Source organism: Watersipora subatra, chromosome 3, assembly GCF_963576615.1.
Source record: "Watersipora subatra chromosome 3, tzWatSuba1.1, whole genome shotgun sequence".
Lineage (NCBI taxonomy): Eukaryota > Metazoa > Bryozoa > Gymnolaemata > Cheilostomatida > Watersiporidae > Watersipora > Watersipora subatra.
Window position 1 is genome coordinate 75,701,087 of NC_088710.1, and position 27,970 is coordinate 75,729,056.

Below are 27,970 nucleotides of genomic sequence, written 5' to 3' on the forward strand. Positions count from 1 at the left end.
TTAAAATTGCTCAGTTTTGTTTTATTTGTGAAGTATAGTGCAATTGCTACATAAAAAATAAGCTGATGTTAGTTCGTGACAATGTTTATTCAAGACTGGTGTGTTGACTCAATCACATTCATGTGGTCTTTGGAGATCCGAGGGTCATAGAAAACTTTGTTTGAGTCCCAGGTCTTGTGCTGTCCCCACTCTAACAGAGCTGTATTCTCTACCTAATAAATATAAAGCAAACAAAACCTGCCAACAAAATAACAAGGCAAAGCATTAGCTACTGTCTTTATAAAAAGATTCCCAATTCATTTGTTTTTTCTGCTCTGATTGGGAAGCAGAATTTTATGAAAAACAGTGAGTGATACTAGTATACCTTAGCCATTGCCTTATAGCATGGGTGGTGATGAGCTTTAGTTGGATTGTTTCTTTTTGTGTTAAAGGCTGTAGCAAAGGCCAGTCTCCTTTTATCACTGTCATTCACATCACTTCTGTGTAAGATGTTAGAGTGAAATATAAGTACATCACCCTTGTTCATCTCAACTTGCTTTAAACCTGCAAGCGCGATACAGAAACTCAGGCTATTGCACAGTTTCTCTCACAAAGTGTTGTATTACAACATCTGGGCTCAATGAATGTTATATGAATGTTTACACTGAAACATTCTAAAATAACATTGCTGTGACAATTAATTACAATGTTCTCTAACAACGTTAGCAAAGTTTATTCATGTAAACCTCCACAGAAAGGTACTATAATATTTTTGCCAAACATTCTGCAAAATATTTCTGCGACATTGTTAGAATCATTATACAATATTGATAACCAGATAACATTTGTAAAACATAAAAACATTTGCTTGGAATATTATTTCATGAATAACGTTACGGAATGTCCCAGGAATGTTGTTGTTAGTTGGGTGCTTCTTCTCCGCTCTAAATGATCTCCTGTAGCCCAGGGACATTTTCGAAAAATAGCATTGTAAGGTACAGCAAGGTACAGCAGTAGCATCTGCCAGTACAGTTCCGTAAAGACAGTTGCCATAAGTCAATGAAAGGAGGGAAGCACAAACATCAACTTAAAGAGCAATAGCTGCCGCTTCTGGAGGCGCTTCCATATAATAAAAACTGGTAGAGCAGCGCTTGTCAATATCCTGCCAGCGGAGGTAGTGTGACTCCCCAACCCTTCCTTTTCTCATTCATCAATGTCGGCAAGTGAATAGGTTATGTTAACAAGTGTTTATTTATTCCAAGATAAAATTTCTCGCATAGTCCTTACAGACTATTACTACTGTACTGCTGGTAAGCTTGTAGTTCAATTTCCCAGATTAGTAAACCATCTCAGAAAAGCTTTTCGATTTGTGTCTAGATCTCTTTTTAATTTTTGTTCTCACATAAAGAGGGGCTGTCGGAAAGGTTGAAGTTTTCCAACTCCTGTTACTCCATCTTCACAAATGTGTTGAGCTCTGTGAAAGAATCACTCTGATGTACATGTGAATGGAGTAGCTTTATAATAAGTCTTGTGCTTATCTGTAAAGCGACATCTACTTGCCTTTTGTCAGAGAATCCTAAAAAATCAGATCAAGGTAGAAGATTGTCCACAGGCGACTTTGAAGTAAACTAGTTATCCAACTGTGTCATAGAAGTCTTTGCTGGATGGAGGACATAACTCCTAGTTCGGTGTATTCACCTACCGTGTTCTTTTTATATTTAGCCAATGCTCATGCTGAAGCTTTTTTATTTGAGTTGGCACAACAGTTGCCCCTCATTTTAGCCTGAAATGTCCCCACTCACTAAAACGTTGATGTGTTGATCTGCACAGATCAACAACTGTTGTTATATTTACAAGATTGGTTTGGCAAACTCCATAGCGCTTCGCGGATAGCCAAAATGGCCACAATCGATATAGCATCATTTTTGAGGTGGCTGATGATAATGGGTTAGTGATGGTTGCATCTCATACTCACTGGGGCAACTGCCTTGTTATACTGTAAAAAATCATGTTAACGCAGACATTTTTAGCAAGTATCCTCCAATTGTGGCTTAACTATATTGCAAGTGGTGGCTATCATTTCGGTTTGGTGGTTCAGCTTGAGCCGTTCTTTTTTAAAACTGAGCTCCTCAAGTTAAAAACTTGAACTTGGTCTGTGCTACTGTCAAGATTTTTTAGCTTAAAGGAAGAATGTACTGTAGAAGAAGTACATCTCTGAGGTCAGATTCGATTATCTCAATACTTTTATCATTTTTCTCCAATTATTTCTTCGGTGCTTGACGAAGCGCGTGTCCAGTAATAAACATGTTCAAGATTGTTATCTTTGGGATTCTCAAACTGTTTCTGCGTTCTAATGGCTACACTTCACACCCAGTTTGCTTGTAACACCAACATAGTGGAACTTGCCCAAGTTAGAATGAGTGAGCAACTTCTGGGGTTGCTGTTCCTTGTGGTAGGCATTTGAGTAACTAATTCACTGTGTCCACAAAAAACTCATGAAGTTTTCAGATCTTAGCGTTCACATTGGCTGCTGCAGTAGGTCTGTTGGCACGACTGTTGGTCTCCGGACTTTCATGGCAAAGTGCCCTGTAAGCTATAGCTATGAGAGACTACTTTGCCTATTTGCATAAACTCTCTTCTCTAGCAAGCAACGCCCTCTGTGGCTGTAGAAGCAGCTGAGTGATAACTGCTCTAGTTCTAGCGCTAGTTTTAGCACTAGTTTCATTGCCTGGTACTAGTGCTAGTACTAGTACTAGTTTCATCACCTGGTACTAGTGCTAGTACTAGTACTAGTTTCATCACCTGGTACTAGTGCTAGTACTAGTACAAAAATGGCAATATTGTTAGTAGTATCACTAGCGCTGTTAGTGGTAGTACTGACTCTGGTACTAATGGATGTACTAGCTGCAGTATTAGCCCTAGTGTTACTGCCAGTATTAATACTACCATCAGTGCTAGTACAAGTGCATATATAACATTAAAGATTTGACAAAGAGAACAGAAGATAGGCTTCTTCACATGTCATAGAAAGCTGAGCAGAGTTATATAGCAGGCACTCACACAATTACCATCACCATCACAAAGCTTTTGGGGGGCGCAGGTGTGGAAATAGTTCGCAACAATATTTGGTTTAAAAATCTGATGCTCATAACACTATATGGAGGTCCGTGCAATTTTCTTACATGAGTTTTCAATAGAGTAAATTTCACTAGTGTTTTCTACTAACTGTCTGCTCCTCACCAAGTCGTCTTTTGTAGTGCTCAACTCTTTCTAAATCAGCTTGTATTTGATCATCATATTTGATATGTTCAATTCTACCACATTTGTGTGATGTTGGAATTATCTAAAACATAGTTATATAAGCCTGTTAAATACACTTAATTTCTTAATAAAGCTCTCCATTTTAAAGAGTCAAACCTACAGTAGCTTCATCGAGAAAGTGATTTTACTCCCTTGACTTTCGTCAACCTTGTAGTAAATTCATGAGCACCTGAGTAGCCTTGGGTTTTTTAAATTTTTTAATCCGATCTTCAGAAATACTGCTTAGCAGTAAATTAAAAAATAAAGTGCATGTTTTTAGGAGTCACTGGCTCATACCGCAACTAGGGAAAAAAGCACAAGCACACACTGCAATTATCATTTGACTGCTGTATCTTCTCTATGGTAAGCAAAAAGCTACACTTGCTCCAGTGATTGCCACACTCTGCAACCTGCAGCAAGGCCAAGTCAACAAATTGATGTTGCCTCTTGTTTGACAGCACTGAAGCACTTTGAACGTACCAGAGAGTGCGAGAAAGAGAACTAAAACTAACATCAACAATTTAGCCATGTGGCCCATATGTGCTAAAATTTATTGACATGCACAATTTTTCTCGGCATGTGTTAACGCTCAAAGTACCCTAATGTAGTTAAAAATTTGCCTGTTATGAGTTTGGCTGTGAATTAAAGCAAGTCATAGAGTAGTAAAGGTCAGAAAGCTAAAGTCAGCAGTTTAATGTCAAAAGGGCAAACACTGAACTAAGGTGTTTAGCTCAAGATAAAACTGAAAGGGTAGCCATACTGCAATTGGACAAATGACAGGTAAGCAAAAAGCTACAATTTGGTACATTATTTTCTCCTTACACCTTTATTTTAAATCTTTGTAGTATGTGTTATGAGTTTGAAGAAGTAAAAGCAATTAGTTGGCTATACTTTGTGATTGATGAACAAAAGTAAAGACTTCAGACATGAAGGTCTTTTGACACTGAAGGTCTTTAGACACTGAGGGTCTTTAGACCCTGAAGGTCTTTAGACACTGAGGGTCTTTAGACCCTGAAGGTCTTTAAATACTGGAAACCTTTAGACACTGAGGGCCTTTAGACACTGAGGGTCTTTAGACACTGAGGGTCTTTAGACCCTGAAGGTCTTTAAATACTGGAAATCTTTAGACACTGAGGGCCTTTAGACACTGAGGGCCTTTAGACACTGAAGGTCTTTAGACACTGAGGGTCTTTCAACACTGAAGGTCATTTTATAACACAGCGCAAAGTTACATTTGGAAATAAATGAATATAAGAATATTACTGCTGATCGTCACGCAGTTTGTTTATTCACATATTTAATTTAGCAACATATATCCCATATTGCTTGAAATTGCTGAAATTGCTTCATTGTCATTTATTAGCTCATTGACTAATAAATGACAATGAAGATTCTAATGGTGCTGTAGACCATACCATTCTTGGAAACAACTATAGGGGACTTAATTTATCATGTTTTTTTCTGCTATATAAAAACAGCTAAACTTGCTAAATCTAAAATCTGCTAAATTTGATTTTACGAATAATTGCATGTATGTTAAAGCTGCAGCAATGAGTTTATGACAAATTGGAGCAATTGCATGAGCAGTAACTATTAGAGGTAAACTAATCTGAACAAACAAACTTACTGGCCAATTAATAAAGTAGTTGTAGAAGGATTTTAGATAAAACAGATAGTTGAAATATATCAATGAATATGCTTATTAGCGAGTAATGGGTTTGATGAGTTGGAACAGAGTAAAGCTTTTTGTCTAAAGCATAATTCAAATGTTTTTCTTCATGTACTTCTGGTCGCAAAGTCAAAGGCTTCCAATGTTTGGCATTTTAGAAACTAAGCAAATTATATTGTTTAATACATTGTTGCTTGTGGAAGCCCTCCACATCAATGAAGCCCTCCACATGGTGTCTCTGCACAATACAAACAGTTGATAACGCATCACTATAAAAGGGTTTGTAGCGTTTACATGCTGAAGTAACATAGAAATTGCAAAATTAGGTTTGATGAGTTTTATAAAGATTATGTGCTCACTGGTTTATACTTCAGCTACAAAGTCCATAATTTAAATAGAGTTACATTTATCATCAGGGGTTATTTAAAAAAAAAAACTCACCTTCATGAATTAATATACATTTAGTCACTTCTCTATTCAATTTTATATTAGTACGAATTCTCAGCAGTAGGAGGTAGTTTGATTAATATAATAGATAATCCTTCTAAAGAACAAATATCTCCTTGATTTTTAATAGTGATTAGTAAACTTTGCATACGGTATATACAGATTGCTATAATAAAATATACATTTGTAGTAGATCATTTGCTAGGTCTGCCTATACACATTGTAACTCTAGTGATAGTGTAACAGTTTGCCTCAATATACTGAAAGCAACTATGTTCTTATATGAAGATCTGTTGTCATTTGTTGTCGACAAAAATATTAAACTTATTGGTTAGTATTTCCATTAATACTGTAAGTTTGCTTAACAATCTAATCAAAATACATGTAGATACTGTAAGTAGATATGACCTTTTTAAAATAAAAGGTCATCAGTACCACTGCATTTGATCATTTGTAGTTTGCATTTCAATTGTCTCTAACGACAAATTAAGCTAGCTCTAAATACGCTAAATAATTTTTGATTGCACCATGTGAAAGAAAGTTTGATGCGTTAACATGCCTTAAAAATTCACACAACACTAATTTGTTGCATGTCCTTAACTTTAATATTATCTAACTCAAAAAACATTCATCGAATTATGGTCAATCACTAAAACAATGTTAAGCCTCTATTTTCTCGAAAGAAAATACCTATGTTAAAGCTGAATCCACTAATGTTCAATAAAAGAGGCCTTCAAGCTTCAAGTGAAAGAAAAATTACTTTTGTATTTTGCTGACAAGAGACTAGGGTTTCTGACATTGATTGTTCTGGCTCAGGGACGGGTACCTACAAAATACTGAACAGCGAAGGTTTACTTCGCTTATATGTCCTGGGTTGTAAAGCAACAATATAATCCAGATAAACCTTACCTTGAGGCATCCATTCTCTGCAGTAATGTCATCAACCGCCAGAAATGCGGTGCACATATCATCAGGAAATAAGGTGCCATTGAAGTACCAATACCTAAAGGAACGGTTAGCTTTGATGCAGTCTTAGTAGAATTATGTTCACAAAGTTAAGGCGGAATATGATTTTTAACTGATTGAGAAGTAGTTAATGAAGCCAGTTGGCGTTGTTTATGAAAAAAATGATCGAATAGTTAAGCTAAAAGTATGGAGGTCAACATGTAATGGTTTAGGTTTGAGCAGGCCACCGATAGTAACTGCTAATAACAACTAATACGATAATGAGCCTTACTAATACATTACATTAAAAATGTGATTACGTCAAATAAGTTGGTTAAATGAAATTAAAACCAATAAAAGGCTAAAGCAGCTACGATTCGCTGTCATTTTTGTCTTTGTAGACTAACCCTGTCTAGAGATATAAGCGTTTGAATGAGATCACTTTTTGAAGCGCTCAAATTTGAGTAGGTGCTGTATTCGCGACGTGTATAGTGAACGTATATAAAAAGAGTCCACGAGCGATAAATATAAGATCTCTTTAGTCAATCATCAGCACGAAACTTTTATATACGTCATTATAAATGTTATCGCTTGTAAAACGCATTGTCTGTGATCGCGAAGATTGTCGTTGTAAGAGATTTTAGTCAATTACTAGTTCGGCATCGACATCACTATTTAATTTACTAGTTAATTTACTGCATTAATTGACATCATTAATTTACTGAACTACTGCATTGACACATTTTATTGAGAATAAGAATTGTAACAATGCTTCCAGCTGCAGCGAAGGTGACTCAAACTTCTTTGAGCATCAGGTGGTTAAAGATTGGGGCAGACAGTGTATGGTTAGAGCTGGCAGGCGTCAGCAGCGGTATGCTGTAGAGCAGGGATGGGCAAAGTTTTTTCTCAAAGAGCCAAATTTCAAAGTTGCAAGATTTTGGGGAGCCGCATAATATGTGTATCAGTATAACATTTCATACTGATAATAAAAGTTTGGTAGTGGTATTGTAATTAAATTTATTTATTAAAATACTTTACAGTAACATTGAATAATGTTGAAGTAAGCCTAAAGAGCTGTGTATAACTTAAAGTTTAGTGAGATACATGGAATTGTTTATGGCTGCTCATTATCTCTTGGTAGTCTGGCTCTCTACTGCAGCATGCTATTCTTAGGAGCTGACACAAGTGATCTTGGGTCAAAGTGGATTTCAACTTGCTCTTGATATTATTCATCTATGAAAATGCTGATTCACATATATATGTGGCAGCAAACACGGTGTACAACCATCTTCCTAGTTGAGCAAGCTGTGGATATTCAGCCTTTGAAGCTTTCAAGTAGAACCCCTCCTCAGTTTCATCTATATCTGTACCTTGAGGTTACACAACTCCAGTAGCAGAGATGAGACATTAACACTTTTTAATGGCAACTGAGTAACCCACTTTCTATTAGGCTTTGCCTTCTGAGGTGCTTTTATGAGGCGTATGATATGTTTCAAAGATTGAAGCTGACTAAATCGATTGCTAAACTCTTGTTGCAGCTTTTCTATAAAGTGAGTGTACTCAGCTGTACAAGACGCCATTTGTTCATCGTCATCTAAAAATGCTTTTAGAGTAGGAAAGGGAGGCATATCACCTTGCACATCTATCAGAAACAACGTCAACTTATGGGAGAAGGCTTGAACAGCTGGTAGTGTATCCATGATAGTCTTGTTCTTTCCTTGAAGCTTGAGGTTCAAATCATTTAAATGGCCACAGATGTCAACAAGGAAGGCAAGGTCACTCATATTTTTAGAAGAGCTCATCATCTCTTGAAACTGTCTTGCATTCAGGCTTGTGCATGTATTTAGAAATGAGGTTAGCTCCTGATGAATACTCCACAACCTCACAGAGCATTTCCTTACTTAGCCATCTAATGTTATTGTATGTTAGTACATCTTCACAAGTGGCATCGCTTTCTTTGAGAAACTTCTTAAGTTTCTGTGTCTGAGAGCTGATTGACTTCAGCGGAAGTTGATCATCTTCATAGCCTTACACATTAGTTGTTGAAAGTGCTCATTTAGTTTTCCGCATAAAACAGTTTGGTGGATGATGCAATGGAATGCTAGCATTGATGGCATATCCTTCTTCCTTCTAGCTATGAGCCTTTGATCTCTTCCAACCATGGCTGGTGGGCCATCTGTTGTTACAGATATGCATTTGTGGAGAGGTATCTTCATCTTGTGAAGTCTTTGACAAGATGAAGATATCATAACAAGGGCATCATAGGTAGCTTGACCGGTGGTTTCTCCTACTAATCCAACCAAAGTAAGAAGCTCCTCCTTCATTACTTCACCATCAAAGAATCTGCAACACAGGGTATATGACTAAAGCATAATACTATGTTTTATAAAGAAACATACTGATGCTTCATAAAGAAGCATGTAGTATAAATGTGTGGGCTAGTCACCTTGAAACAAATATCGTAAAATAAATGCAACATTTTCTACTTGGAGTTGTGTTCTCTCCTTACGGTCTTTTAAAATGCACTTGTATGACTTCAGCTTGCAAATCCATGGTAAAAATGATTACCAGTTGTTAGTGTACACACAGTAGCCTACATACCTTACGAAGACTGCTAATTGAGCTACATCCATTATATCAGTAGATTCCTCAATGGCGATTGAAAAGTAATCCGCCTGGTCTATATGGGTTAGCAAAGTCATTCTGAGATGATCATTAATGCTTTCAATTCTACCAGTGGCAGTTTTCCTAGAAAGTGGTATTGCCTTGACTTCACCAATCACATCACGCTTATCTGGAAAAAGTGTTTCTATAGTCTCAACCATGCATTCTTTTACAATCTCAGCATGAGAATAGGGAAGCATTGCTTTTGCTAGAATCTTTGAGACTCGTAGAGAAGCTTCTGTAGCGTGTTTATCAGTAGCTGTGAAAGAAGCTAGCATATTTTCTGAAGTTAGTGATTTTTGAAGTTTATCTAGCTTTTGATGTCTAGCTAAAAATCCCAGTGGAAATGTTGCAGTAAACTCTCTGTGCTTCGTCGCATGATGTCGTTTGATGTTCATCTTCTTGTTGGCGGAGATCGTTTCCTGGCACAATAGACATTGCGGTTTGCCATGCCTAAAAATGAATGCTGCTTCCAGAGTCCATTCATCTTGGAATTCTCTTGTAGATTTGTTTCTATTTCATTTACTTTGTGAGGCTTCCATTGTAACTCTGTGAATGGTTCGTTTTGTTGAAGATGCCATGGCTACCCCCACTGCATTAATTGGCTCAATCGTAAATGACATGTTCAACTAAGGCACAGCATCTTATATAAGCCAGCATTATGAAATCATGATGAAATGACTTCCTGATGAACCTTTCCTGGAGCAATCCATTTTTGTCCTCATTAGGTCAGCAATGGACTTTATTACATCAGAAAAGCTACATGTACATGATGTCATGAATTATGACTCATGATGCGTGTGTAGGCTATATATATAACGCAGTAATAGTTCACTTTTAGATAAGCCTAATATGTCACAATGCTTGTAGTTTTGTACAGTATATTATAAGGATATTTTCATATACGTCAAAAGAATTTGAATTTTCACAGGGTTGAAAGAGCCGCAACAAAATTTGCAAAGAGCCGCACTTTGCCCAGCCCTGCTGTAAAGAAAGATAGAAGAATGGAGAAAAATTTAGCTTTAACTTTGAGTCTCCTATATATATGCTAAACTAAAGGTAATAATTTTGGTACTCATGAATACATTTACTAATTAATAAAATTATAACTTTTCGCTATCACGAATAATCGTTTCATAACTTTTTTATCGTTTCACCTAGCTATAATACTTGCTTCAAATTTTCTTTGGCAGTTTTAGCTAGTAAATTAGATTTATGATTAGAATTTATGTTCACTTCTCACTTGTAGAAAGTGAGGAAAATAGATTGATCAATGCTCATCTTCAAGTTCCAGAAACAAAGCTTCAAATTGTTGGCTTGGCGTACTTATGCTTTGGTTAAACATTTGTTCATTTTGTAATTTCACACTCTCAACCTATCTAACTTCCAAATAGAAAGCTTTCAGTAGATACACCTTAGAACGACATATTTATGAATGACATACATGTATAGGCTATTTATTACATTTGTTTTATTGATTACAGGATGTTTATGACGCGCCACCAGTGGAGCAGTTGTGTCAGTGTGGAAACTGCCATACATTGGAAAGAGAGACATGAATGTGTGCTGCACAAACCATGATGTGTTTTGTTTGAGTTTACTGCAGTAGAGTAATTTGTCCTATTATATGAGCTGAAACTATGTGAGTGGCCACGACTTGGATGGATATTTGAAAAAAACTTTATGCTGAGATGAAAAATCTTTAACTTGGTAAAATTATATAATAAAATAATATTGTTGAAGATAATGCAAAACATGATTTGCAGAACATATTAAATACGTTGTTGTATGGAAATACTGCGAAAACAACATACCAATAGGGAATGCAGCCAGACCACAGGATAAGCATAATAATACGTACAAGCAGCAAGACGCCCAAAGACATTAAGAGATCCAATAATTAGAAAATGTCGGAAGCAAATTAGAAACTTCAAAATTGGAGGAATCAATCATAGAAAGTGTGTCAACACCAGATGGAGAGCATGCCAAAGGGAAGTTGAAGCAATTAAACCTACTAACCGCCATCACCAAGAAACCACCAGAGAGACATTAGAGACGAATCAAATGAGTCACATACAGATCTGCCACTCCTGTCAAACATGACCTAGATACCAGGAGTAAATCACGAGCTCCACCCAACATGCCGACATCATGTGCACGGGCTGAAGACTTGCGCAAACAAGATATTTTCACACACATGACATAAAGCACTGAACCTTAACACTCAACCTACACCCACAGGCTAACCATCCCACATGCCAGACATCTATAAAAGAGAACAGCTTCAATGACTCAGCATCTCTAACACCATCGCTCTATCGTCCTGAGGACCTCCTTGGACGCTCTCTCTTCTGCCTGCTGAAGAGCCTCTGTCTCCCCTGCCTATAGAGCCTCATTCTCCTTCATCAGCTGAGCCTCTTCTACACCACTATCTCAACGGCCGAAACTCTCTACTTATGGACTGTCACGACTCTCGTTTGTCTGTCAAGACTCACAGCCGTACGAGACTGAGCAAACAAGCATGGATGACAGTTCGAGTGAGGATGTAACCTTTATTGACTAGTCTAATCTTTTGTCATTAATATTGTTGTTTTAGAATTTTGTTAGTTGTGTAATTTAATTGTTTGACTTATAGAATAAAGAAGTAACTTTTACTGGTAAATATCAGTATTGCTTACAATAGCTTAACACCTTCATTTGTACCTGAACCAGTAATAATCAAATTAGTTCCCACAAGCTAAGCAAAAAGTGCACAAGTTAAACATAGTCAAAATAGAATAAAATGATAAAGGTATTTCAACACTGATGTTGGGTGTGGGTTCCGATTAATTATGGATAACATAGTTTCTCCACATATGGCCATAACACCATCATAACCCTGCTGTCACCTGTGCTGAAATCTTGTCTGATAGATGGATTTATGAAGTGTAATCAGAGCTGTATTGACAGGTATTTTTGCATAGCTCGACTCAATTCTATCGGACCAAATATTAAAATCTACTCAAAGATTTTGTGCTCTACATTACTGAGTAAAAACAGGTGAGTCGACAAACCGCCAACCAGGTGCAAGAAAGGCTTTATTAACCCTTTGCCAGAATCGGTGGGTTAATTGATTTCAAAGAAATTGACGTTGTTTTGCGTTCACTATTTCGGTCAACTCATAGAACCATTTGTTTGTACTTGAATCAACTAATCAAATGTGATCAGTAAATTTTTTTCTAAAGGTTGATACTAATAATGACTAGATAACGTTGACTATACATGACTTTTCAGGGATGCAGTTGGTTTTGCCATATATTCGAACATATTCTTTTCAAAGTTTCGGCTTGCTTATTTATCTAGTAACTAGTTTCCGGTGTGGGTAGCAACTGAGAACCTTGCTGATACAAAGGACGCCATGAAATTAATTACTAATTACCGTAGACTAGCAGAATCATAGTCGGTATTCAGATGTTTACACAGCATTAGAAAAAACTAATATGACAAGTTTTTAATTTCCTTTATTTGAGGCGTTTAAGACATTTATAATAATGTATCTGTAGCTAGATTTTACATTTTATTCTAGCAATCATGAGCAAATACAAAATAAAGTATATGCCAATAGAGCCGTGTAGGACTAGACTTAGCGCAATCACCGATGTGCTTACAAGAAATAGAAACAGGCGGTTTCACTATATACATCATTTCTGGCCAGTCTGGACACATCTTTTTTCGGAGCGTTTTTACCGCGATCAATTTTTGTCGATTTTGTTTTTTAAATATCTTGACAATGAGGTTGCCTATAACAACAAACAACATCTCATCTGATAGAGAAAAATTGATACTTTCTGTTAAAATCAACTAAAATTTGACGCAATCACATCTTTATAGTCTTTTTGGTAAATTAAATAAATGTGCTACTTATTGTTTATTAGATAATTGTTAATTACCTAGGGTTTTAACGCTTCATTGCAATGTGTGCTTAAACCTGAAGTGGACTGAAGCATTCATCTTTTAATCGATTTAATCCCTCTGTGCCACAGGGAATGTGTAGCATCCCTTCATATTTTAAAATTCTAGGCAATGATCATAAACTTCAGAGTATTTGGTCCTAAATCAGCCAGTCAACTAGGGCGTTTAAAATACATGACCATACAGAGTATTTGGTCCTAAATCAGCCAGTCAACTAGGGTGTCTAAAATACATGACCATACAGAATATTTGGTCCTAAATCAGCAAGTCAACTAGGGCGTCTAAAATACATGACCATACAGAGTATTTGGTCCTAAGTCAGCAAGTCAACTAGGGCGTCTAAAATATATGACCATACAGAGTATTTGGTCCTAAATCAGCAAGTCAACTAGGGCGTCTAAAATACATGACCATACAGAGTATTTGGTCCTAAATCAGCAAGTCAACTAGGGCGTCTAAAATACATGACCATACAGAATATTTGGTCCTAAATCAGCAAGTCAATAACTCTGGCGTCTAAAATACATGACCATACAGAGTATTTGGTCCTAAATCAGCAAGTCAATTAAGGCGTCTAAAATACATGACCATACAAAGTATTTGGTCCTAAATCAGCAAGTCAACTAGGGTGTCTAAAAACATGACCATACAGAGTATTTGGTCCTAAATCAGCAAGTCAACTAGGGCGTCTAAAATATATGACCATACAGAGTATTTGGTCCTAAATCAGCAAGTCAACTAGGGCGTCTAAAATACATGACCATACAGAGTATTTGGTCCTAAATCAGCAAGTCAACTAGGGCGTCTAAAATACATGACCATACAGAGTATTTGGTCCTAAATCAGCAAGTCAACTAGGGCGTCTAAAATACATGACCATACAAAGTATTTGGTCCTAAATCAGCAAGTCAACTAGGGTGTCTAAAAACATGACCATACAGAGTATTTGGTCCTAAATCAGCAAGTCAACTAGGGCGTCTAAAATACATGACCATACATAGTATTTGGTCCTAAATCAGCAAGTCAACTAGGGCGTCTAAAATATATGACCATACAGAGTATTTGGTCCTAAATCAGCAAGTCAACTAGGGCGTCTAAAATACATGACCATACAGAGTATTTGGTCCTAAATCAGCAAGTCAACTAGGGCGTCTAAAATACATGACCATACAGAGTATTTGGTCCTAAATCAGCAAGTCAACTAGGGTGTCTAAAATACATGACCATACAGAGTATTTGGTCCTAAATCAGCAAGTGAACTATGGCGTCTAAAATACATGACCATACAGAGTATTTGATCCTAAATCAGCAAGTCAATAACTCTGCCGTCTATGAGACATGACATCACTGTTTGATCTTAAATTAGTTGTTCAGTCCCCTGTAACTAGTGATAGCTCGCCCACTCAATGATTAACTTACCCATAGTCTTGATGCCAGATAAATGATCCTCCTGTATGAGCTGGTTTGCACAAATATTTTGCGTGGTAGTGATAGACTTCAGCACCGAACAACTGCGCGGTAAAAGGAGAGCAGAACCATCTTAATAAGTTTACCATGGCTACCTAGTAGGCTACTTGCAAATCTGAGTGAACTGCAGTTATAAATTGATAAACTATTGTTGCTTGCTATACATATGCTAATACTAGATGCATACTCGGCATTGCATGAGTAATGCAAAGTTTTTTCCACAGAAAATTCGTTTTATTTAACATACAACATTTACCGTTCTAACTTTTAAATGAGTCATTTATTTATATTTGTATATTAATTATTTTTATATTTGGCCACTGTGTTTGAGCTGGCTGACATCTACTTTTGTCATTTTCACACCACAGGTAGGACAAATGGTAGACAAATGGCACATTACACATTGTTTACGGTGGTGGGCTCCCCAGTAGGCTCATCAACCACCAAAACTTTATACAGTTTGTAATATCTAAAAAATTTGATTGTTGTACACAAAGTTTATATAAAAATAGAATTCCTATAAGACTTCCTATCATGAGAAAGGCTCTTTGTGGAGTTCAAAAAAATTTACAGAAAAAATAAGACAGCAGTAACGGTGTTTAAATGTGAAATAATTAGCAATTAATGACTAAATACAGCCTGTTCCACTAAAATGATTGCAATTTAAAACATTTGATACTGATATCATTATTACAAACTGAGAAAACAAAATAAAAATAATGATTATGTTGAATTAATAATAACAATGAGTACAAGTAGTCTGTATGAAAATATTACTGTCGCTGTAGAAGATATCCATCAAAAGTTTGAATGCAGCGGTGCTGGTGCAAATGTGAAAATGAGGTATCTAAATTAATGTAAATACATCACTGAAGTGCATAAGGGTAAACAATGTTCTTTGTCTGGCTGAGTGGCGAGAGAGTGTAAATCACGAATTCGTGAAGGAAAAAATGTGTACGATAATACACAAAACAAATACGGAAATGAACCTTCATGATGAGTGTGTGCAATGAGCTCAATAGCCTACTTGTCTGAGAACGAAAGAAAATTGTGCGTGCTAATGTACTATATACATACTAAATTAAAAATTGGCAGTATTCGTACAAACGACAATGTTTTAAATGAAATTGATTAAAGATAGCTATAAAAAAGTGACTTTAATTAAAATAAATAAAGAGATGATTTAAAACTGAATAGAATAAAAGCAAAGTTTTGTCTGTATTCAATGATTGTGGCACACAAGATAAAGGCTGGTTAACATTTTATCGCTGTATCTCGGCATTCATGTCACAATACTTCGGTGATCGTCGATGTTATCGGCCCCAGCTCACATAGTCACCGGTGAACATCGCAAGGAAAACGCCGACATACGACGATATAGTGTGAACCAGAGCCGTATAGCTTCACAGAGTCCCGCGACAAAAATCGGAAACAAAAACGCTTGTTTCTGAGCAAACCCGATTGACATACTGATCTCTAATAAAACATTCTTACCTCACTCTCAACATCTCACTTTTTTGCATTTACTTTACATTTTTACAAAAATATTATTTGTAGTTTCTTGTAAAGAATTTTGTCCTCTTTCAAATGGTGTATAATACAACAATCAATTTTAGAGTGACTGCCAATGGGAGTAATTTTTGTTGATTATTGTTGCGGCCTCTCCATTATAACTTATATAAAAAATAGTGAGCGTGGCCTGTTTGTTTGGAACCGTGCGAGCTCTGATATACGCTTCCATGATAGCAGCATGATCTGTTGTTAATATGCCAGTATTCAGTTGATACTCTTGCAACGGCTCTGTTACTTGTACCCAGAGAATACAAGGTCATGAGAGCATGTCAAGGCTCTGTTACTTGTACCCAGAGAATACAAGGTCATGAGAGCATGTCAAGGCTCTGTTACTTGTACCCAGAGAATACAAGGTCATGAGAGCATGTCAAGGCTCTGTTACTTGTACCCAGATAATACAAGGTCATGAGAGCATGTCAAGGCTCTGTTACTTGTACCCAGATAATACAAGGTCATGAGAGCATGTCTAATCAAGCCTATTATTAGGTTTTTTATGTTACTGATTCAAGATAAGCAAGCATAAAACTTTGGGTTTAGTAGCAGCGAAAAAAAGATTTTAATTCCCATTAGCAAAACGACGGCGCAAATGTTTATGCTATGGATATGCTTAGGCTGGCTAGGTTTCTCAGACAAAAAACAACTTCTGCAAGTTTAGAACATGAGATTTTATATCCATTATAAAGACTTACCTGCTCCACGGTGCCAGCTAGCTTCTGACTTCTTGAAAAAAGACCACTGGCATCCATAGAGGCATCATCCCATAAGGCCATATTCATCAGGGCACCACTAGCTTCAAATGCAAGAAGTTAATAGAGGTACACCAAAGATTTCTCAAAATTTTTTTTAGGAAATTATGCTAAAGGACGCTAATTGTTTGTGGATCCTTATTTGCCAACTATAGGTATCAGAAGGCCAACGCTTTCTCAGTTCTGTAATTCCCATAAAAGTTTGAAATATTCAGTGTGCTTCTGTCAGTTCAGCATAATTAGCATGTGCACCTTTTTTCTACTGAGCATAGCATGTGCACCCTTCTTGTACTGAGCATAGTACAGTGAAACTCGGATAACTCAAACTTCAAGGGACCGAGCAAAAGTGTTCGAATTATCAGAGCGTCCAAGTTATCAGAGCACTGTCACAAGTCCATGTATTTACTTATTTATTAGTAGATACATGTACATATACAATCTATAATATAAATCAAAAGCACAAATGGCTTGTTTCAAATTAAATGCTTCTAATGTAAAGTTTAAAACGTTTTTATCAAAAAGTATAGAGATTTTTCTATCACTTGAGATTGGTTCGTTGTTTGAGGTGATGTTATTGCCAGGACGGTTTTTGTATTGACATTGGCAAAACTTGATCGTTGTTGAAATGCTCAAAAGAAAAGACATATTTTTCTTTTGAGCGTTTTACCCATTATCAATTTTGCCGATTTTTCTTAAAGTTTATGCAAAGATTACCTCACTTTACCTCGCTTCCGAAGGGCGATCGCTACGCGGATGTTTGGTATAAATTAAATTTCACCAAACCTTTAGAAAAGTCGTTGACAAAAATATTTTGCCGATGGTGGTAATAACGACGCTTATGAATTACGAAAAGTTGAGGTTTACCTCTATGGCTTAGAATAAAGTGATTTTCTAAAGCGATAGCAACCGTTTCGGTAGCCATTGGGCAAAAAACAGTTTGAATTAACAGTGTTGAGTTCGAGTTATATAGAGCCATTTGTCATTGCGTGGGAACGGACCAAGCAAATCCATTCGAGTTAACCATGTGTTCGATATATCGGAGGGCGAGTTATCCATGTTTCACTGTATGTGCACCCTTCTTGTACTGAGCATAGCATGTGCACCCTTCTTGTACTGAGCATAGCATGTGCACCCTTCTTGTACTGAGCATAGCATGTGAACCCTTCTTGTACTGAGCATAGCATGCGCACCCTTCTTGTACTGAGCATAGCATGTGCACCCTTCTTGTACTGAGCATAGCATGTGCACCCTTCTTGTACTGAGCATAGCATGTGCACTATTCTTGTACTGAGCATAGCATGTGAACCCTTCTTGTACTGAGCATAGCATGTGCACCCTTCTTGTACTGAGCATAGCATGTGCACCATTCTTGTACTGAGCATAGCATATGTACCTGTATAAACATGTCATAAATGTTGGATATAACACAAGGTTTAACATGCTCTTTATGGAACACACGGCGTAGTATACAAGAGAGGAACTCAGGTATGTAGTAAATCAAATAACCTATAAATTCCCATTTAACTTGTGCGTGGAAATAAGCAAAAACTACTGACATTAGTATAGCCTTACCATCGCGTTGCTTGTATTTAAACTGTTGAAGGGTGGGGTCCACATTCCATCCCTCCTCAACCAGCTTAACTTCTTCTGAGCTAAGTATGCTTCTACATACATAAACAATGTTTTTAGGCTATGTTGAGACTTGAACAAGACCCTACACTGTATTGTCCCACAACCAAACACGAGCGAAGCGATTGTTTGGGAGATTTATGATAAATGCATATGTGCACCCAACTCACAAAAATTATTCATCTACGGCCATCGCAAACCCTTGTAATCTCATGTGTACCAAAATCTCATCAACAAATTTAATCAATTTTCAATGGAGTCGTTTAAGTATAATGACGATACAAAACACATAAACTTATTCAAATATGTTACCAAGTCTTTATTATTTGTAGAAAATTTCCTAAACCTTACCCATCTGATCGGATTATACATAAATATACAGATTAATTCGGCCTGAAATCGGTATTAAAACTTGACAAGCCTTATTTTTATCAAAATTAAGACCGGCAAACGAAACGCCGAGCGACAGAGAATAGAACCATTAAGTCGTGCCAATTTTACGAAAAAGCAACGTGCACATTTCACTAGTCTATAGCATTGTCCAATTGCCAAAGGTTTCTGTAATTAACATAGAAGTACTGAAAATCAATCGTTTCTTTTTTGCCGATTTCAAAGTAACCGACATTTTGGACACTTATGAGTACTTTGGTATTCTAACTGATGTCCAAAGCAGTAATATTACAGAAATTATTACAGTATTTAATTATAAGAATAATTATTCGATTTTATAAGATTTAATTATAAGAATAAGCATTCGAATTTACAAGATCGAAGTATATAGTGACTGATGTTGGGCGATATGTTACTGTTATTACTTTTTCTAAATAGTTCTGTTAAATATATTTTCTAAAAATCTATATAACTATCACAACTTCTTAATATTGTTAGCTATGACGTTTTGAAATGTAAACAAACTTGTGCATTGGTTTTCTATTATTACTGTATTACTATATTAATAATATTGGTTATTCTAATAATATCAGTGCATTCTACTTCTAATATTTCATTTTTCCTATTGCAGGGTAGAGGTATAAACATATAATCTTTTCCTTTCATGGTTGCTGTTTGTTGTACATAATAACACCCAGTACATTACAGCTACCATTGCAGTTATCCTATTGCACTGCAGTGCCATTTGACTGCTAATATTGCATTTCTCAACCATCAGTACCTTTTCTTTTTTCCAATATCACTTTGGTCGTGGGCTGTATGACAGTGGAATTTCTAGTATAATTTTTGTATACCCCCTTGTAGACTATCAGTGGCAGCGTCCTACACTGTATTGTATAACTTATACCAATTATACTATAAATTCCCCTGTCATACAGCCCACGACCAAAGTGATATTGGAAAAAAGAAAAGGTACTGATGGTTGAGAAATGCAACATTAGCAGTCAAATGGCACTGCAGTGCAACAGGATAACTGCAATGGTAGCTGTAATGTACTGGGTGTTATTATGTACAAAAAACAGCAATAATGGAAGCAAAAGATTATATGTTTATATCTCACCCCCGCAATAGGAGAAATACAATATTAGAAGTAAAATGCACTGATATTATTAGAATAACCAATATTATTAATATAGTAATACAGTAATAATAGAAAACCAATGCACAATTTTGTTTACATTTCAAAACGTCAGAGCTAACAATATTAAGAAGTTGGGATATTTATATAGATTTTTAGAAAATCTATTTAACAAAACTATTTAGAAAAAGTAATAACAGTAACATATCGCCCAACATCAGTCACTATATACTTCGATCTTGTAAATTCGAATGCTTATTCTTATAATTAAATCTTATAAAATCGAATAATTGTTCTTATAATTAAATCTTATAAAATCGAACAATTATTCTTATAATTAAATACTGTAATAATTTCATAAGAATCATTAAAAAATATCATCATCATTTTCTTTACTTTCACTGCTTTGGACATCAGTTGGAATACCAAAGTACTCATAAGTGTCCAAAATGTCAGTTACTTTGAAATCGGCAAAAAAAAACGATTGCTTTTCAGTATTTCTACATTAATTACAGAAACCTTTGGCAATTGAACAATGCTATAGACTGGTGAAATGTGCACATTTTTTTTCGTGAAATGCGCACAACTTAATGGTTCTATTTTCTGTCGCTCGGCGTTTCTTTTGCCGGTCTTAATTTTGATAAAAGTAAGGCTTGTCAAGTTTTATTAACGATTTCAAGCCGAATTAATCTGTCTATTTATGTATAATCCGATCAGATGGGTAAGGTTTAGGAAATTTTCTACAAATAATAAAGGCTTGGTAACATACTTAAAAAGGTTTATATGTGTTTTGTATCCTTGTTAGATTTAAACGGCTCCATTGAGAAATGGTTAAATTTGTTGATGAGACTTTGGTACAAGGGTTTGCAACGGCCGTAGATGAATAATTTTCGTGAGTTGTGTGCACTTATACATTTATCATAAATCTCCCAAACCATCGCTCCGCTCGTGTTTGGTCGTGAGAATATTGTGTACCTTTGTATAGACTGTGTACTGTATTGCATACCACTTGTATAGACTGTGTACTGTATTGCATACCACTTGTATAGACTGTGTACTGTATTGCATACCACTTGTATAGACTGTGTACTGTATTGCATACCACTTGTATAGACTGAGTTCTCTTGCACATTTCTTGTACGGGAAAAACTTTTACGCTTATTTTGAATCTGCTGTGTAAACTGTACTGCCATAATGTAGAATTTCTATATATCGTAAATCCTTATGCTCAAGCCGCGCGGCTTGTCGTTGGGCGCGGCTTCTTGTTCAAGGTCATAGGCCGCGGCTAAAGCCAAGTTTTTAAAACTTACGTGAGGCTTAGGGCGGCTTCTCGATAAATGCGGTTTCTGCTCAGTTCCACGCTATAACCATAGAATCGCAGCCATGATACGCTTTTATGTACGGGATTTTGGCGACCTACTTGTTTATTTTCAAGGTCATGTTTATGGAATACTATAGACTAACGAAGAATTTATCGCTAATGTTTAACTCACCAGTCATAGGTCATTAAAACCGTTTCTTTCCTGACCGCATCTTTCCATAAACGTGAAGCCTCTAACAGCGCAATAAAAATCTAGCTGAGACATAGCAAGTAAGTTCTTGATGCAAGGGTTTAGGAATTTTAATTCGAACTTGGAACTACATAAAAGAAAATTCTTTTCACGTCTGCTGATGTAGCCTGTTTTCTTATTCAAGAGGACGGGGTATAGCGAAACTTTCCTCGACACTCTCGCTCCTGAAGTGGTCAAGGGCGACAAAATCTCAGTCATTAGTCGGGGTTTGTGGGCATACGCGGCTTGTTGGAGGATTATTTTTTCTTTCGTGAGTCATCTGGTTTTGAGCACAAGCCGCGCGGCTTGAGCATGAGGACTTGCGGTACATGTAGATTATCGATCTATATTCTATACCCTTTTATAGATTGGATATATTGTATGCTTCTTGTATAGGTTGGTAAAGTTATTATTTACCCCATGCATTGACTGAACATCCTATTGTATATATGTGTATAGATTGGTTGTCATATGGTATACTCATTGTATTCTGCACCTGTATTTTATATCTTTTAGATCAAATTTACACTTTAACGCTTAAGCCTATCAGCTGTATAGACTGTGTACCTGTATTATACGACTCTTACAGATTGCATAACCTATTATATACCGCTTGTGCACAGTAGGTTGTGTACTCTATACCATACTGTGAATTGTATTAATTGCATTTTCTGCTTTTGTAGATTGTATACTCCATTGTGTTTCTTTTGTATTGATTGCATACTTATATTGTATACTTCTTTTATAGACTGTACGTCTATACCCATATTGTACACTCACGTTATAAAATTTTAGCCCATATATATACTCCTTTCATACAACGTACACCATATACGGGTAGTATATTCTTCAGAAAAACTGCACACACATAATTATTGTATACTCTCTTTATAGACTGCATACCCATATTGTATACTCCCTTTATAGACTGCATACCCTTATCATATACATCATGTATTAAATATACATGTACATGTATATCCATAATATACAACCCTTTGGATAGGTTGCTCATGTTGTGTCTGTTTGTAATAGACTGCTTTTATGTCTGTAAAAATATAAAACCTTGTATTAAAGAGGTTTTGTGTTAGACAGGTGTTGTGTTAGACAGGTGTTGTGTTAGACAGGTGTTGTCTTAGGCAGGTATCGTGTTAGACAGGTGTTGTCTTAGACAGATATTGTGTTAGACAGGTGTTGTGTTAGACAGGTGTTGTCTTAGGCAGGTGTTGTGTTAGACAGGTGTTGTCTTAGACAGATATTGTGTTAGACAGGTGTTGTGTTAGACAGGTGTTGTGTTAGACAGGTGTTGTGTTAAACAGATGTTGTGTTAAACAGGTTTTACGTTAGACAGAAGTTGTGTTAAACAGGTGTTGTGTTAAACAGGCATTGTGTTAGACAGGTGTTGTGTTAGACAGGTGTTGTGTTAAACAGGTGTTGTGTTAGACAGGTTTTGCGTTAGACAGAAGTTGTGTTAGACAGGTGTTGTGTTAAACAGGCGTTGTGTTAGACAGGTGTTGTGTTAGACAGGTTTTGCGTTAGACAGAAGTTGTGTTAGACAGGTGTTGTGTTAAACAGGCGTTGTGTTAGACAGGTGTTGTGTTAAACAGGTGTTGTGTTAGACAGGTTTTGCGTTAGACAGAAATTGTGTTAGACAGGTGTTGTGTTAAACAGGCGTTGTGTTAGACAGGTGTTGTGTTAGACAGGTGTTGTGTTAAACAGGTGTTGTGTTAGACAGGTTTTGCGTTAGACAGGTGTTGTGTTAGACAGGTGTTGTGTTAGACAGGTGTTGTGTTAGACAAGCGTTGTGTTAATCAAATGTTACCTAAAACATAAAATAGATAGTCATCTACATGTAGATACATGTATAATGAAAAAGATGTTTGTGATTGACTTGCACCACAGCTCATGCGTAAGCATCTCAAATAATTGTAAACTACTATTATGGTATGTTTGATGAAAGTTGTCTGCCTAGAAACTTTTTTAGCAAAATGAATAGACTTCATCACTGTCACACATCCTTTAAAATCCAAGATTCTCTGTACTCAGCGTATCATCTGAGTACAGTTGAAAATAAATACAAGTGCCAAATATTCACAAGGAAGGGTATAGAGCATCTGAAGTATATTTGAATGCCATGGCGCTCTATTTTTCATCTCTTCTCCCATAGTAACATTCAAATGAAGGTGGCATTCAAATAGAGGCTGGCGTTGTATTTTCAAATAGCTTCAGAATTTAGGGAAGATAAATTTTACTTTTTTAAGATAAACTTAACCCTTTTAAATTTACCCAAAGTGATTGTTGCCTATATTTTGCACTTTCCTTCGAGCGACACTAACCCTTTTGGATGCAATAAATATGTTAACTTGTCAAGGATCTCTAACTAAATATGTTAACTTGTCAAGGATCTCTAAATAAATATGTTAACTTGTCAAGGATCTCTAAATAAATATGCTAACTTGTCAAGGATCTCTAAATAAATCTGCTAACTTGTCAAGGATCTCTAAATAAATCTGCTAACTTGTCAAGGATCTCTAAATAAATCTGCTAACTTGTCAAGGATCTCTAAATAAATCTGCTAACTTGTCAAGGATCTCTAAATAAATATGCTTAGGAAGATGAGAAATATCTCTACCAGTTGATATCTATTGTTTATAATTAACCTGCGATAATATTATAGCCTGCGGTTCTGTGAACTGCTATGCAACTTGTTGCCTCTTTCAATTTTTTATTTCATTCTAAATTTGAAGCTATATTTTCATTTTATAACTATACTTAACAATGTTGAATAAAAGCTCATCACACTCATTGAGATGTTTGCTACAGTTTGCAGCCAAAACTAGCTTCTTATGTGCAATAGAAAAGGAGTTATGGGCGTTGGTCCAGTGTAGGAATTATTAAGATAACCGTAAAGATGCTATAACATAATATGCTATAAATCAATAATTTATAAGTTATATAATGATAATTAAGGTTGTTAAAGCTTTCAAGTTTTATTTTATTCTAAATTTGAAAACGTCATCATTGCAAGAAGAATCATCGCACTCATTGATATGTTTGCTGCAGTTTGCAGCCAAAACTGGCTTTTTATATGCAATAGAAGAGGAGTTACGAGCGTTGCTTCATTGTAGGCTTAAGCCGTGTTTCGATAAGCGCAATGATGCTATTAAATAATATGCTATAAATCTGCAAATTTATAAGTTATATAATAATAATCTATCAATTGTTACCAATGTGTACATTCAAGAACAAGCGACTTAAACGAACCTTACTTATAATACATGCAGAAACAAAAATTAATATTTTTGAAACAAAAATATTAACATCTTTCGCTCTGCCACAAGATGTTCTGGTTGTTGCTTTCGATGAAAAGAACATCTTCTGGCTGTTCAATACCTTCCACAGTGTCTTCTGACCTCAACTCTTCTTCTACTCTGCTCAACTAGTCGATATTAGTGTCCAAACCATGTTTTGAGCAGAGCAAAACTTCTACGTGTTGCATTTTGCACAAATGATTAATTTTTAGCAGCATCGCTAAGCAAAACTTTTAGCCTAAAACTAGTCGTTAATATACCATCATAAAGTTAAACCATTTTGTCACATACGTTGAAGTATCAAAACTGCGTTAAACAAAAAACCACTATTACATTATTATTATTACAATTATTAGTTATTTCTATGGTGTTGCTTTCAAAGTTTTAGGGAAAAAGCTTCTGGTTAGAAAACAAAATTTGATTCGAACAGAACCGACGAAACAATTAATTGCTATTGATGTAAAAGCGTTATTATTAGTATGATTTTGAGGACATTTCTTTACTGATCACATGCTAATTTATGGGTTCAAAAAGATCAAAAAATATCACAGTGGCGGTCAAATATAGAATAGGGGGAGTGTTCAATTAAAGGGTGGGGCTCCAGTTTTCAACCCTTCTTCTACAGTGGTGGTCAAATAGAGGTGGCGTTCAAATAAAGATGGCATTTAATTAGAGTTTTCACCATAATATCTAAAGCTAAGAAGCTTTTAAATGTGAAACGATCATCTTGAGTACAGTCTGAGTGTAGAGTAATTGTACACACCTGATTAGAATGTATCCATATTTCCAATAACTGTCATACACTTCAGGGGTTACCTGAAAGTCTCCGCAACTGTCTAGAGTGAATACACTATCTGTAACTGTAATGCCAAATAATCTATAGAACTAATAATTAACAATGTAAAGCTATTTGTCAACAATTGGACTTGTAAAGACCTATCACCTAAAGGAATTTTAATCACTAATAGGACTTGTAAAGACCTATTTTTGTTTTACTATTGTTGTATGGCCTAATTTGAAAAACATGTCTATTTGTGAAATGAAATTATTGCCAATAAAATACTATATAGGCCTATATATCACAACAGAGTGGCAGTCGCTTATTATCAATTCTTCATTGGAGGCCCTTTCTGCAGCAAACAAATACTTCGATACTAAAATAATATATTTAAAATAATAACATATTTACAGGCATATAATAAGATAGATGTAGTCATTTGAGTTCAATTGAATAGCCTAAAATGACAAAGAAGGCAACTCCAAATATTGGGAGATGAGTGTAACATCTAAAATTTATAGTATGTAGTAAAAGATTATAATTTATGATATAACGCAGCCACAACTCATGCTTGTTCTACCATAACAAAAAAGGTGTTATTTTGAAGTGTCGTAAAAACTACTTAAGTGCAACCAAAAACTCGTGTCTGTTCTTACATATTAATAGTATTGCTGAAGTTGTGTCCAAATAGATTAGTAACCTTGACATAGAAATGTGGTTTAGACACTATAAACAACCAACGAGTCGCTTGGTTTGAACAAGACTAGCCACCATAATCAACTGCTAAATGGCCAATTCGGTTGCAGACTTATCTTCCCTATCCTTGTAGAGAACAACTCTGGATTAGCTTGCCTGATGTAATATTTACAAATGTGACATAATAATACGCATTAGGATTACATCACATTGAGTTTACAGATGTAAGTTCCCTATAAAATGTAAGGTTTGCATAAAGTAGTTAATCAGATTTATCTTATGACTAGAAAGACAAGGCATGAGTTGAAACAGTAAATTGTGGTAATAGTAGCAAGATGTACAAGGTAATTACTCAAAATGTACAGTAATATACTGTACATACACAATATGTGTAGTAATATACTGTACATGTACAATATGTGTAGTAATATACTGTGCATACATAATATGTGTAGTAATATACTGTATATACACAATATGTGTAGTAATATACTGTACATACACAATCTGTGTAGTAATATACTGTACATACACAATATGTGTAGCAATATACTGTGCATACATAATATGTGTAGCAATATACTGTGCATACATAATATGTGTAGCAATATACTGTACATACACAATCTGTGTAGTAATATACTGTACATACACAATATGCACAATAGTTAATTGTCAATGACTATTGACCAGGTTTGTGGTGGCTTAACTGATAGTAACTGTTTGAGTGGCTAGTGAATGAAAATGACTTACTATTCTCGTAGCTCATGTCTGTAATCTTCAGCGCACAACGAGGTAGAATCTACACACCTGAAATGGCTGCCTGCATCATGGACCCTGCTAGCAACCCTTGATTGAATGTTGGCCTTGTTCCATAAGTGTCAAGACTGTTTATGCCAATAGGTCAGTTCATGACAGGTAGCAGCATAAATACCAGCGGAACGTCTCAAGAATGATGTGCTCTGATAAATAAATTGTTGGGTATCTGCTGCCATTCTAGTTTAACATTTGAACTCTAGATTATATAAGAATGCTAACTAATCTCCAATATTCAGCGGTACCAAAGTATAGCACTAGCATTCGCTTAGAGAAGGCAGTGCTAGTTATGTACATTATTAAAAGGTCTAAAGACTACAAAATTACAATAACTGCCCAAAAAGCTCAAAAGAAAGTTTGCTTTTGGCATCTAATATATACCTGACGGAATTTCACAGTCTGCAATTAATTAAGACTATTACGAGTTTAAAATAATTACTTTTGGGTTTAATTTGTTAGAAACTTTCAATTTTATTATGTATGGCATAGTATGATAGAACAGCCTTAGTTTGTTTTAAATTACAATTGTCTTGTCTAAGAGCATTACTGATATCAATTCGCAATTATAATCGCAGGCGGTTGATGAGCACACACCAACAAAACAAGCTAGCTAATATAGCAATATAATAAATGTGGAAAAGTCACTGTTAATATAGGAACTTTATGCAGTTATATTAGGTAATGTTGTTAGTATTAGAAATGCATTAGTAGTAAAATCAGGAGCAGTCGCAGCTGTTGCAGCTGGATTAATAGTTCTAGTAGTAGTAGGAGTGGCGATAGCAGTAAGAATGGCAGTAGTTTTAGTGGTCTTATTAATAGTAGAGTAAGAAGTAATAAAATGAAGTAGTTGTTATATTTCTTGTTATAATGATATGAGTAGCAGTGCTAGCATAGTAGTAGTAGATATAGCAGTAAGGGTATG

The 27,970-nt window shown here is 35.7% G+C and overlaps 1 protein-coding gene across 1 annotated transcript; it reads right to left on the reverse strand.

Moving 5' to 3' along the window:
- On the reverse strand, window positions 1-27,092 carry LOC137391034 (L-proline trans-4-hydroxylase-like). Its single transcript, XM_068077375.1, has 9 exons — window positions 26,986-27,092; window positions 25,522-25,618; window positions 18,313-18,404; window positions 16,684-16,784; window positions 14,375-14,466; window positions 6,305-6,398; window positions 3,220-3,322; window positions 365-543; window positions 1-212 (listed from the first exon to the last, which is right to left on the reverse strand). Exons 1-9 carry the CDS (start codon window positions 26,999-27,001, stop codon window positions 90-92), a joined length of 897 nt encoding a protein of 298 aa, XP_067933476.1. The 5' UTR covers window positions 27,002-27,092; the 3' UTR covers window positions 1-89.
- Window positions 27,093-27,970: the final 878 nt, after the last annotated feature.